The sequence below is a fragment of the Siphateles boraxobius genome, unplaced genomic scaffold (assembly GCF_051911475.1).
Source record: "Siphateles boraxobius isolate OS27281-9 unplaced genomic scaffold, OSU_SipBor_1 2, whole genome shotgun sequence".
Lineage (NCBI taxonomy): Eukaryota > Metazoa > Chordata > Actinopteri > Cypriniformes > Leuciscidae > Siphateles > Siphateles boraxobius.
In genome coordinates this window covers 10350895-10363824 of record NW_027508810.1, presented here as the reverse complement: position 1 = coordinate 10363824, position 12930 = coordinate 10350895, and the positions used below count along the sequence as shown (strand labels likewise).

Below are 12930 nucleotides of genomic sequence, written 5' to 3'. Positions count from 1 at the left end.
CCCTCAAACGCCTCGATTGTAGTCTTGAGTTTTCTTATGGGAACGAACCCATCACAATATTTCCCATTCAATTCCTGTGCGAGGCATTTGCCAAATAGAGTAAAACAGTAATATGGCTGAAATATTATTACAATTTAAAAAGCTAGATTTCAGCATCATTACTCCAGTCTTCGATGTTACATGATCCTTCAGAAATCATTCTAATATGATGATTTGCTGCTCCATTATTATTGGTCATCTATTATTAATAATGGATCTTATTAAGTTTTTGCCGCCTAATATTATAAGGGAAACGATAATACTGTACTTTTTTTCAGGATTCTTTGATGAATAGAAATTTCTAAATAAAAGTATTTGAAATAGAAATCTTCTGTAACATTACTTAGCTACCCCTAACTTTTGAATGGAGGAGTATCACGGTTTCCACATTGATAATAATAAATGTTTATTGAGCATTAAATCATCATATTATGATTTCTGATGGATCATGTGACACTGAAGACTGGAGTAATGATGATGAAAATTCAGCTTTGATCACAGGAATAAATTACATTTTAAAATATATTCAAATAGAAAAGTTATTTTAAATATTGGTTTACTAAATGCTGCCTTCGTGAGCATAAGAAAAATTATTCCAAACTTTGAACCGGTAGTGCATGTTCACTCAATGCTAAGTACATACAATATGCTAAATGAGTGGATCCTCTCAAGGTTTTTCCCTTCACTAAACATCTTATTTATTTTTTACAACAATCACTTCAGGCTTGCTCACTGGGGGATTAAGAACATTTATGCAAAGCTGTTTTAAGACATTATGGATTGTGTCTTTATACATTTAAAGATTGTAGAGGACACCACTGACACCCACTTTCTGAGAGCTTCTTATTGCATATAACTACTGTAATTATTGCCAAAACCTCATATGCATATACTACTGGCAAGATTTCAGAAAGTCTACTTTAGAGATATAGAATAATTGTCTAAAACAATGGTTAAACAGTTATTTGGCCATAAACCGTTTAATATTTTCTCCACCAGCGCAACCTAGCTATTGTCAGCTAAAATGAAAAGCCATTTCAAGGTGTTGAGCTAATCTTTACATAAGATTATAAAGAAAAAAATTATAATTTGTAAGAAAGAGAAAAAAAGGTCCAAGTAATGAGTATTTTAGTATAACATGAAGCTGGTCACTTCTTCCTCTTGATCTGATTACTGTACAGTTTCTCTCAGATGTGATTAAATGGAAAATCCATGTTGTTTTGGATGGTCATCATATAATATAACCCATAAGTGCACAGACTGATCATGTTTCATGCGTGGTCACAGTTTGTGTGTGTCTCTGTGTGTGTGTGTCTCTGTGTGTCTCTGTCTCTGTGTGTGTGTGTATCTGTGTGTCTCTGTCTCTGTGTGTGTGTGTATCTGTGTGTGTGTGTCTCTGTGTGTGTGTGTGTGTGTGTGTGTGTCTGTGTGTGTGTGTGTGTGTGTGTGTGTGTGTGTGTGTGTGTGTGTGTGTGTCTCTGTGTGTGTGTGTGTCTCTGTGTGTGTGTGTGTCTCTGTGTGTGTGTGTGTGTGTGTGTGTCTCTGTCTGTCTGTCTGTGTGTGTGTGTCTCTGTGTGTGTGTGTCTCTGTGTGTCTCTGTCTCTGTGTGTGTGTGTATCTGTGTGTGTGTGTCTCTGTGTGTGTGTGTGTCTGTGTGTCTGTGTGTGTGTGTGTGTGTGTGTGTGTGTGTGTGTGTGTGTGTGTGTGTGTGTGTGTGTCTCTGTGTGTGTGTGTGTCTCTGTGTGTGTGTGTGTGTGTGTGTGTGTGTGTGTGTGTGTGTGTGTGTGTGTGTGTGTGTGTGTGTGTGTGTCTCTGTCTGTCTGTCTGTGTGTGTGTGTCTCTGTCTGTCTGTCTGTGTGTCTCTGTCTGTCTGTCTGTGTGTCTCTGTCTGTCTGTCTGTCTGTCTGTGTCTCTGTCTGTCTGTGTGTCTGTGTGTCTGTGTGTGTGTGTGTGTGTGTGTGTGTGTGTGTGTGTGTGTGTGTGTGTGTGTGTGTGTGTGTGTGTGTCTACTTGTGTCTTAAACATTTCAAAAACAAAAATCTAATCAGTTTAGCCAATCAAATTTAAATCCTGCATATGAAACCAGTGTCTTCAGTGACTTATTAAACATAATAAATCTTGCATTATATGAGACATTGCATGGTACAAATCATCACAAAAAAAAAGACATGATAAAAATACTGCACTTATATTTTGCATAGGCTTTGATTCAGGTTATAACAGCTGTACTGCTACTGTGAGTGTGATGTTGGTTTCTCAACTGCTGTAGATATTATGCCCTGTGGAGGGTTTCAGGAACACATGGAATAGGTCCACAAACAAACAAGTGAAGTGGTTTGGGTGGGCCGAGAAACCTGAGTGAAATCACACATCTGTCATTTCATCCTCCACATCGTCTCCCTCCGTTTCGCCTTCCACTTCCTCCTCATCCTCTGATGTCATATCCACATCATCCATCTGGGACATGCATTTCTGACAGGAACAGATGAATAAATAATTCTCCCTGAAAAAGAGAGGGGAAAATTATGTAATTTATCATTTAAAAGGCTAAATTAAGAGAAATGTCATGGTAATTTCAGTTAGCCTAATAGCTGGTTTGATTTGCATTGAGAGATGATCTTATGGAAAATGCCCCATGCCAATCTCTAGGTGTGGTGAAGGGAATGTGATGATGTGGGTCTATTTTAATTCCAAAGGCCAAGGGAACTTTATCAGGATGCATATTATCCTGGATCCATGAAATAACTGGCCTTTAAAATAAAATCAGCTGTCTCTATGGGAATTTAACATAGGGGTGTCCTGACTTATGCACCCTGTATTTTTAAGGAAGAACATTTATTTATTTACGATACATTATTCATTCACAAAGAAAATTGGTGTCCTTAAAGGTTTGATTTTTCCTCATTTTTCCAATTAAGGCATTAAGATCAATTTCCAAAAGATGATTTTTTATTCCTCTTTTTAGGCAACTTTAGCATGGGTGTCCTAACTTATTCACATCACTGTATACTGTATATAATATAAATATATAGAGAGTGTCTAGTTCCCCTTCTAAGGGAACCATGATGACATTCGTAACTGGAGACTATTTTCACCAGGAATTCCATTGTTAAACATGATTATTTTAAAAATACACCGAACAAAATGTGGGCAAACGGCTTCAATAGAAGCAAATACCATGGATTAACAACCTAGTAGCTCACAGTAAAGGCTGTCTTTAAAGGTTTAAGTTACCGTTAAAAAAAAAATTCCCTATGGAGAAAATTAATGAAGTTTTTACTTCCGGAACCCGGCTGTTGCAGTCCTTTTAGCTTAACTTTATTTTTTGTGTGTGTGGTTTGACGGAATATAAAAGCTGAATAACAATTCTTATATTTTCAAAGTCTTCTGAAGTCATACAACACTTTTGTGTGAAGACAACTAGGTAAGTAGTAAAGGCCCCGATATACTTCAAGCGAAATGGAGAAAGAACTGGAGTGACACTTCGAACAAAATCAGGCCAAACTGAATTTCGTTTGCTTCTGAAACAGTTTGTCAAAGGAACCTTACGGAAAAGTTACCTCCGGCTGGTCAATTTGGGTAAACGCCACTATTAGCGTAGACGGAATGGGGATTTTTGTTAGATGCCGCTAAAAAGGTATTTTGAACTTCGTTCGTGAACCCCTAAGCGAAGAATGAAAAAGAAAAGTCTAGATGATGCTTTAAAGGTTGTTCTTTTGCGCTTTTATGAACGTGTAAAAATTCTTTAAAAATCTTTACTTTTGTCTTGCAACCAATCAAACCAATCAATCAATTCCAATATAAAGGTTTTGAATGCTGAAAATATATATTATATATATAAAATATATATACACATATATATATATATATATATACTATATATATATGTATATGTGTGTGTGTGTATATATATATATATATATATATATTTCAATCTCAAGTGTTTAGACAATGTATATTTCTTAACTCCAATGCACCAGAAAACATTGAAGATCTACCCCATTAGGGCTTTCATTCTACCCTTATTCCATAATAAATGAAGATAAATAATATCCATCAGATCCAAGGGGGTCCGTCTCTAATCTTGACTTCACAGCCAAGAAGTTCAGCAGTTCTTTTCAAGGTGAAGTCAGGCTTTTTTCACAGGAATAAGGTGAATATAGATTAAGTGGGATTTCTAAACAAACCCTCATTGGTCATCCAGGCGGTATAGCTGCTGCGATTGACAGGTAAATGATCAATAGGAGAGCAGGGGCCCAACAGCCCCTGTGGTTATCCAGGCCGAGAGCTGATGCCAGAGACCAAGGCCATTGATCCTCTCTGGAGGTAGACTCAGCTGGGCAGTTTCGCAGAGAATGCTTAAACAAGGGATTGCATTCGTTTACCTCAAGATCTTGTGCCGGCTATGACGACTCCTGTCTCTCTGGCAGCAGTCAAGGTAGCTGATACAGATTTCCTATAGAAAGAACGAGAGAAATTCATGAGATGATCAACAAATCAGCAACTCTTATTTGTTTTATTTATTTGTTTTTTCTGTAGTTATGGTATACAGAAGAATGGTTTCTCTCTCATAATGTTTCACAGTGGCGTTACTTATTGACAATAGAAAATATAACCGCTTTTTTTTAAGTAAGTAAACAATTACATTTTATAAAAAATTTTAATTTTGGTCACTACCAGACCAGAATTTAAATAATTATTCATAGAATTCATTTTTTCTCTTTTGTCTGTTTTGGAGACTGACAGACCATCAATACGCAGTCATTGTATGGAAATACACTCCGGTTCAAAGGTTAACTGTTTTCTATTTTAATATATAATGTAATTTATTCCTGTGATGTCAAAGCTGAATTACTCCAGTCTTCAGTGTCACATGATCCTTCAGAAATCATTCTAATATGCTGATTTGCTACTCAAGAAACATTTTTTATCATCAATGTTGAAAACAGGTGTGCTGCTTTAATTTTTTCAGTGTCACTTAATTTGTTTGAAATAGAAATCATTTGTAACATTATAAAATGTCTTTAATGTCACTTTTGATCAATTTAATGAATCCTTGTTGAATAACGGTAGTTAATCTTCATTTGTGTTCCCCAAAAGAAAAAAGAAGAAAAAGAATCAAGAACCCCCCCCCACCCCCCCCCCCCCCCTTAATTCTACTTCCTAGCAAATCCACATCCTGTTTACTACCTCACTTCAAATCAAATTAAAGAACTTAATGAGCATTCTCAATATCATATTCTCAATTCTGATTGGTGCACAAATCTGCTTGGCTATAAGGCAAAACATGATAAGAAAAAACGGTCTCTGTGTCAGAAAACAAAGGTAAAACAAATTTGATCTTAGGTAACCCTATACAAATTCATAAAGCTCTACAATGTGAATTCAACACTAAAAGCTATAAAAATTCATGATGACCTGTCATCCACTGGCTAATATGTTTCAGATAAACAAACCTATGAAATAAATCTGTGCGAAGTTCTACCTCTCCAGCGCGAAGGCAGGCAGATGTAGGCCTTTTCAATCTAACTGACAAGCTGCCAAAACTCCAATCTTCAGAGTCTAGACTGTAATTCCTACCGACAACGAAACACTCAAGGCTTTAGAATATTACGACCCTCCCTCCGAGCATCAGCTTAGCATCTATTATCCAACATCCTCCTCTGACCTCTCCTGGGCTGATGTCACTGAGGGCGCTGAGGTGAAGGAGGAAGTTGTTGTCGGGGAAAGACGCCTCCGCATTGGGAACGCAGCTGTGATTACCTGTGTAACAACGGAAACGGTAATAAATCTCCACTTCTTTTAGTAGAGCAAGAAGACAGGCCTCGTTTGTTAAGCTGACCTGATTTTTGCTACTCAAAGTCAACTTCTACTGTATGTGAAATTATCACAGCTGTGCAAACTGAAAGACATGCCAATATGAATAAAGACAATTCTCACAAGAGCTTTGCAGCAGGAAAAGTCCAGAGCCTTCGCAGTTGAGGAAATCACCGGTTTCTGTAACAGAAAAAAAAAAAAAAAGATCTATGAAAGCCGTTTATCTTTTGGATTTTTTTCACACTTTTGCCCAAAACAATAATATTTTACACAGATCGATGCCCATCTAAGTGGTAAAATGTGTATCTGTCTCAGATGTGCTTGAGGAAGTAGATGTCAAAAGCAGAGAAGGGTTCAATCTTTGCAGGTATACAGATCAATGTGTGAGCAAGTGTGTGAGGATCTAAGCACTAGAAACAGGTGGGAGACTAAGAGAAAAATGACCTTTGTCGATGTCCTTGTACAACTGGTCTATAAAAGCATCCAGTTGCTCCCTCTGCTGGCTGGGAAGCTCCAGTGCATCGCACGCATGAACCCACTGACTCAGAGAACTACAGACACACATCAGATCAGAATCGCTTGAGGGACATTATTCCACTGGATACATCTTCTCTAGGGTAAAATATTGATTGTTTGTATTGAGTGGTTTACCTGGTGCCAATTCCCTGACCGTTTGTCCCGACGAGCGAAAACAGAGAGCGAAATCCTTCTGGAGAGAACCACTATATACACAAACAAAGTTAATTTTACAAACATCTGCCCTATTCTTAATTCAGTGGGTCTGTTATACTCTTAACAGGAATGAAGTAGTGACACACAGATACTCGCATATGCTTGGCGACTACATAATCATTAGACATTGGCTTATAAATTAAGAATTGTGTATTGAGATTTCACTCGCCAGTGTTTGAGATTCGTAGTACCGGTATACTGGGCAACCCAAGTGTTTATTGTTAGTAGTAGTACAGTTATTAGTAGTATTATAATCTTAACAGATTCACAGAAACATTGAATGACCAACGTCTCAAGCACCACCAGCCCTAAGTTCTGTTAAAATGACAAATATGAATTCATAAATATTCATTCATACATGGTCTAGTTCTTATTAAGTTTGACTGATGTTAAGTTTAGTTGTTTTGCTTTCAGATCATACCACATATGAATTAAGTAAAACTGTGCCATTTTATGAAGATAAGCTGATTTGATGATGTCTGGTAGAGTCTTGGTTTCGAGATCAGTCTTAAGATCATTTTTGACGGTCTTGGTCTCGTCTCGACCGCATTTGTACTCGATCTTGTCTTGGTCTCAGACTAAAAAGACTCAGGATTTTATCTCAAGATCGGTCAATCCCACAACCGCGAGGACATCACGAAATTGCCAATGCATTGTCGGATTCATTTGTCAACATCATTAATGTGATTTGATGTAAAACGTACTGCTTAATGCAATCAATAACTTCTTTCTAATTGGATGTCTTTTGTTACTGTACTGCCGGGTTCAAAATCAATGCAGGATTGTCTAAGAAATTATACAGGATATAATTAAGCAATATCACAAGAGGAATTTCATGAATATGAGCACGATTGCAAATGTGATATTGATTTTATACAAACATTCAATAAAAAAATGAGTTAATATCAAGTGACTATTTTTAGACAAGTTTTTCTAATTCGGCAACGTGTTTCGTTATCAAATTAATCAGCAGCTTTGGTCAAATCAGTTGAATAAATGATTCCTTCAAATACTGTTAAAGTTTTAATGTTAAATTAATCTGAAAATTATTTATGCAGGTGTAATTGTACCAATTCAGATGCAACTTCTGTGCAACCTCTGAAACACAAAGATGAATTTTATTGTTAGTGATTTCATTGAAAACAGCTATATAGGTTCTTATTATTCTTATTGTATTTATTGATTAAATATAAGATATTTCTCAGACAGTAGATACGGATCATTTAGATGAATTTGAGGAGTGCTGGTGGTCTTGGTCTTGTCTTGGTCTCAACCCCACAAATGTACTAGTAAATGTTGATTTATGCATGAGTTTAATTTTTGTATGACCCTTTAGCTTTTTATTAAATTACAGATATAACAGACAGACAGAGAGAGATGATGGCTGACCTGACTGAGGCGATCTTCGTACAGTGCTGTGGAAAACAAATTACGCAGCAAGACCAGCTGTCCCTAATAAAAGGAACAACACTGTATTTTGGGACATTTTTACTGGTAACACTTTATTTTAAGATGTACTTACTATAGTAATTATAGTAATGATGCATAATTACAAGTAACCAACGCTAAACCAAATCCTAACCCAAACCGTAACTCTATAGTAAGTACATGTAGTTAATTAATATTACTCTGCACTTATTTGAGTAAGTACAATGTAACTACATCACCTTAAAATAAAGTGCAACTAAAAACTCAAACTTCTGAATAGGCAAACCTGATGATGCAGAGTGAAGCATGTGATGCTTTAATAATGTACAAAAGATTATGGGCTTTCTATTTACCTGAAACTTCTCACCCAACAATTTATGAACTATTTCCTCCTCTTCATTTGCTGTACGACTACAAAAATGATTGAACAACCTCTGCCAGCGTCCTTTATCTTGAGCCTGAAACAGCAACAAAAGCAGTTTTTCTTATTTCATACTTACTAACATTTAATTTAGGCAAACAATCCTCTTAGACACTTTATTCAGACCAATAAATAGAAAATAATAACCTGCTTGATGGTGGCCACCATCCTTGCCATGATCATGATACTGGAGGTTTCAGGAGGGTAGTGCACGCTCCTGGAAAATATGGAAAAACAATTTAACGCAAGAGCAGAGTCATATATTTCAAGGTTAGAATGCTAAAGTATGCCTATGCACCAACATCCTTCAAACCAAAAGCAATCAATTACTGACAAAGCAAGGACTCTAATGTTCTGCATAATACTTTCAGTATGCGCCAGAGAAACAAGCGTGCAGCCATCTTTTAAATCTTGTGTTTGAACTTCCATTTTGTGGTCGCTCTGTATATTTCTATGGCATCACTGTCGAAGAGTAATTAGCTGGGAAGTGGATTTACTTATTGTAGAGCTAAGTTATCATGAGCATTGTGATGTTTAAAGCGGATGTCTTAACAAATGTCAGTAGACCGATCTTATGAATGTCAGTAGACCGAAGTAAGATCTTCATGTTGTGGAAATACAAACCGGAACACAACGAACGCACCGCTGAAAGGAGACAGGGCTACATAAGGTCTTTATGAGTGAGTATTTACTTCCATGCGTCCTGCAGCTTGTTGACTGGGTGATCCGGATCATCATGTGAAGGGCCAAGACACAGGACCTTGTGGTATTGCTCCCATGCAGCCTGTCGGCACTCAGTACCGCAGTACATCACCTGAAGGGAACGCATATGAAGATCATTCAGGGATGAGTCACCAACAAACACTGCTTTATAAAACACATTGGTAGGATCTGTTTAAAGTACTTGTGTTTAATTGCTAAATAGTTCTTTGAGGGATTTTGTACTTTACTCAAGCACTTCCAATTTACTCAAAAATTTCCAATGGGGAAAAAAAAACATACTTTGAAAGCACAAAGTACATATGTTGCAGGTCATCATGGCTTAAAAATGTCCTTGTGCTCCCTAATGTTTAATAAAAAACAGCCAATAAAATCTGTCTCAATAATTGGTCAATAATAACTTGTGAAGAGACATCTCATCAGCCATCAAAGTCTTTCATCTAAAGCTAAAGGTTTTAACCCTATAAAGCCGACAGTATCATATTTGATGCATGACATGACAAGGCCTCTAAATTACCATTACGATCAAAAACTGTTGTACACAATCTATAAGACTAATAGTTTATACTTTTTATTAGCAAGTAAAAGCCCTTTAAGTGTAATTGTAAAAAAGTCCATATTCAGGTTGTGGCAAACGTGTCTTTTTACTGTGAAATCTTTACTGATTTTTTACTGCATAAAGCTATATTGTTAGTAATATTTCAAGATGAACATTTACCGGAATGAAGAAACATAGGTTTACTTGATTATCCATTCAAACACACTCTTTTTTTCAAAGAATCATGTTAAATTGTGAGTATCAAATATGATAAATTAGACTTTTGAGATGCTCTAAAACTTAATTAATTCTTAGCTACTAATGACATCTTCAACAGTGTAATTAGATTACTGTACTAATTACTCTCTCTAAGAAGTATTGGATTACTTATACTAATCACTTTCTGAATCCCATATCAACCTTCACCAGTTGAGCAATGCCAGGACATGAAACTGCTCTTTTAATTCTTTCAAATAAATAATATAAATTTGCATAAATTATTATTGAACGGGTCAAAGTATTTAAAGGGAGACCGTTATCTTTAACATTAATTTTAATATTAGACATTACATTTTGATGTTAAATCCACTATTGTTTTAGAATTGTTCAATAATCAATACAGTATTTAATGCAATTACATCCAAAGTAACTGTAATTACGGTAAATTACAGAAAAATTAAGAGAGCTCCCTTACTTTAAGGGAAGAGTAATTAAATTACAGTAATGCATCACAACCAACACTGCATCTCTCAATGATCATTGTACTCATTTATTATATGTTTTGCCCCCATATTAAAACTACAGAGCTTTCATATAAAACAAAGCATTTAAATACCATTTTACAAAGACATATTATTGGAAGTTGTAGCGTGACAACTGATATTTATAGGCATTTTTTTGTAAGTAGTCTAGTCTAGTGTTATAAAAACCTCATCACGTTGATTTACATTACAAGCTTTCAGAACGTATTATTTTCTTGCCATATGAATATCAGCAACTGCACCAAATTGCATATTTTTTACTCAGTATGGGCCTCTGAATAAAACCATGTATCCTCATATACGCACAATATTCTCCTATATCATACTACATGAGCCATAAAAGCCTGATGTATAAAATTCAATAGAAAACGTAAAACACATTTGCAGACTTTTTGATCTAAAGATTCAATTAAATTGAATTATTTCACACGTCAGGCTTTACAGGGTTAATAATATCACATAGTCTGTTCGTTATTAAGAATGAAAAATATGAAGCGAAATGTAATCATCTTATTGCGGATTATTAACCAGATTATGAAGACCTGGGTCAAACACTACAGATGACATATTAACATCAAGTGTACCTGACACTGTGGGCAGGCCTGGTGTCGGTCAGGTCGCACCTTACACAGCTCAGGGTGAGGCAGACTCAGAGCTGGCAGACCACTCAACCTCCTGGCATTCTCCTCCGCTGTCTCCAGAGCACGCAGACAGTACTCGCACGCTGAACACGGGAAGAAGAAAACACGCCAGGTACATGGACACATGAACAACCAAGCAAATAGTTACAAATACAGAGGTTGGACAAAGAAACTGAAACATTGGTCAATATATTGCTGTAGGATATGCGCAGCCTGTTGGCCAATCATCACTGATTTTATATTACATCAGTAAGAGCAATGTATGAAGGTTGAAATAGCAGAGCAATAGCACAGGCACAGCTGTACATAAAATATAGCAATTCACACAACATAATGGGAGACGGAGTTCAAAAGAGGACAGATTTTTGTTGCGTGTCTCTCTGGCTCATATGTGACCAGGACAGCAAGTCTTTGTGGTGTATGGAGAGCTATGGTATTCAGGGTAATGACGGCTTGCCACCACGCAGGACAAACCAAATCCAACAAGAGTAACTGCCGACGCAAGAGGAAGCTGTCTGGAAGGGATGTCCGGGTATTGAACCGTATCGTATCCAAAAAAGACTAAAGTTTTCCAAATCACTGATGAATTAAATGCGCATCTTGACTCTCCTCTTTCCACCAAAACTGTTCATCGGGAGCTCAACAGAGTCAATATTCATAGTCTGGCTGGTATAGCCAAACATTTGGTCATTCGTACTAATGCCAAATATCGATTTCAATGGTGCCAACAGAGGAAATCTTGGGGTGCCGTGTATCAGCATGATAATGCATCAATACACACGGCATGACTAGTGACAGAGTGGTTTGATGAACATGAAAGTGAAGTTGAACATCTCTCATGGCCTGGACAGTCACAAGTCTAAATATGTTTGAGCAACTTTGGGGTGTTTTCGAGGAGCAAGTCAGAAAACATTTTCCTCCACCAGCATCTCATAGTGACCTGACCCCTGTTCTGGAAGAGGAAGGGCTCAAAATCCATCCGACCACTGTAAAGGATTTGTATCGGTCATTCCCAAGATGAACTGATGCTGTACTGGGGGCAAAAGGAGGACCTACACCATAGTATTACATTATTGTGGTCTAAAACGAGGTGTTACAGTGTCATTGTCCAACCCCTTTATATCCTTAGTTATATCCACAAAGCTGAATAATAGATTGATGAGGTCATTCATCATCAACATATGGGATAATCGGGATAATTATAAGGCACTCACCTCTGTATTTGTACAAGGCATTCCACAAGAACTGAGATGAAACTAGTGGCTGCTCAATGAAAATAGTGTCACCCTTTTTGAACGATCTTTTGGCGAATAATCCTTTGCCCTGTAGAAATATAATAACAAAATACACATCTTTAACTGCTGCTGTCTGGAACATGAGATGGGAGCAACCCATTTAAAAGTGCATGTCCACATATACGTCCCAACTTAAGAGAACGTGAATATGATTATTTGTCACAGTTTGCATATTTCGGGTTTGTTGCAGGTTCTGGCATAATAAACCGGCTGACGTGGGAGGTGTGCGAGCATCATAATCAAAGCTAAACCTCTTAAGAATACATGACTGAACTGTATTATTAAATGAAGAGGCATCTCTATCATGGCACTACTGTTGCATACCTTGACATTATCGATAAATCGGACCTCCACGCAGTTACTAGCTTTGGCAGGATCCACGCAGCGAGAAAACATGTCATCTACGGGGGCCGCCATGTTGGATCTTTACATATCAACCTCTGACCCCTCGGGTTGACCAATAGTTTGCATGTGATACATCCCCATTCACTGTCAACACTAGATAGATAGACTGCATAGATAGATTTATTCTGGAAGA

The 12930-nt window shown here is 37.0% G+C and overlaps 1 protein-coding gene across 2 annotated transcripts; it reads right to left on the bottom strand.

Moving 5' to 3' along the window:
* Nucleotides 1-712: 712 nt before the first annotated feature.
* On the bottom strand, nt 713-12848 carry smyd5 (SMYD family member 5). Of its 2 annotated transcripts, none has more exons than XM_077235888.1 (13): nt 12717-12848; nt 12312-12420; nt 11041-11180; nt 9130-9251; nt 8585-8654; nt 8370-8474; nt 7978-8040; nt 6508-6578; nt 6301-6407; nt 5980-6036; nt 5708-5802; nt 4425-4495; nt 713-2542 (listed from the first exon to the last, which is right to left on the bottom strand). In XM_077235888.1, exons 1-13 carry the CDS (start codon nt 12807-12809, stop codon nt 2404-2406), a joined length of 1242 nt encoding a protein of 413 aa, XP_077092003.1. In that variant the 5' UTR covers nt 12810-12848; the 3' UTR covers nt 713-2403. The 2 variants fall into 2 exon arrangements, 1 of the variants encoding a protein (XP_077092003.1); XR_013205842.1 differs by lacking the exon at nt 713-2542 and adding an exon at nt 5496-5615.
* Between the last annotated feature and the right edge of the window lie 82 nt (nt 12849-12930).

What these genes read in the sequence shown, in the direction of transcription:
- smyd5 (XM_077235888.1), bottom strand. Translation starts at nt 12,809, where the DNA reads ATGGCGGCCCCCGTAGATGACATGTTTTCTCGCTGCGTGGATCCTGCC. An exon ending in AAGCTGCAGGACGCATGGAA is followed by an intron (nt 8,655 to 9,129) that starts GTAAATACTCAC and finishes CATATTTTCCAG; the next exon opens with GAGCGTGCACTACCCTCCTG. An exon ending in GGTCAGGGAATTGGCACCAG is followed by an intron (nt 6,408 to 6,507) that starts GTAAACCACTCA and finishes GTGTGTCTGTAG; the next exon opens with TTCTCTGAGTCAGTGGGTTC.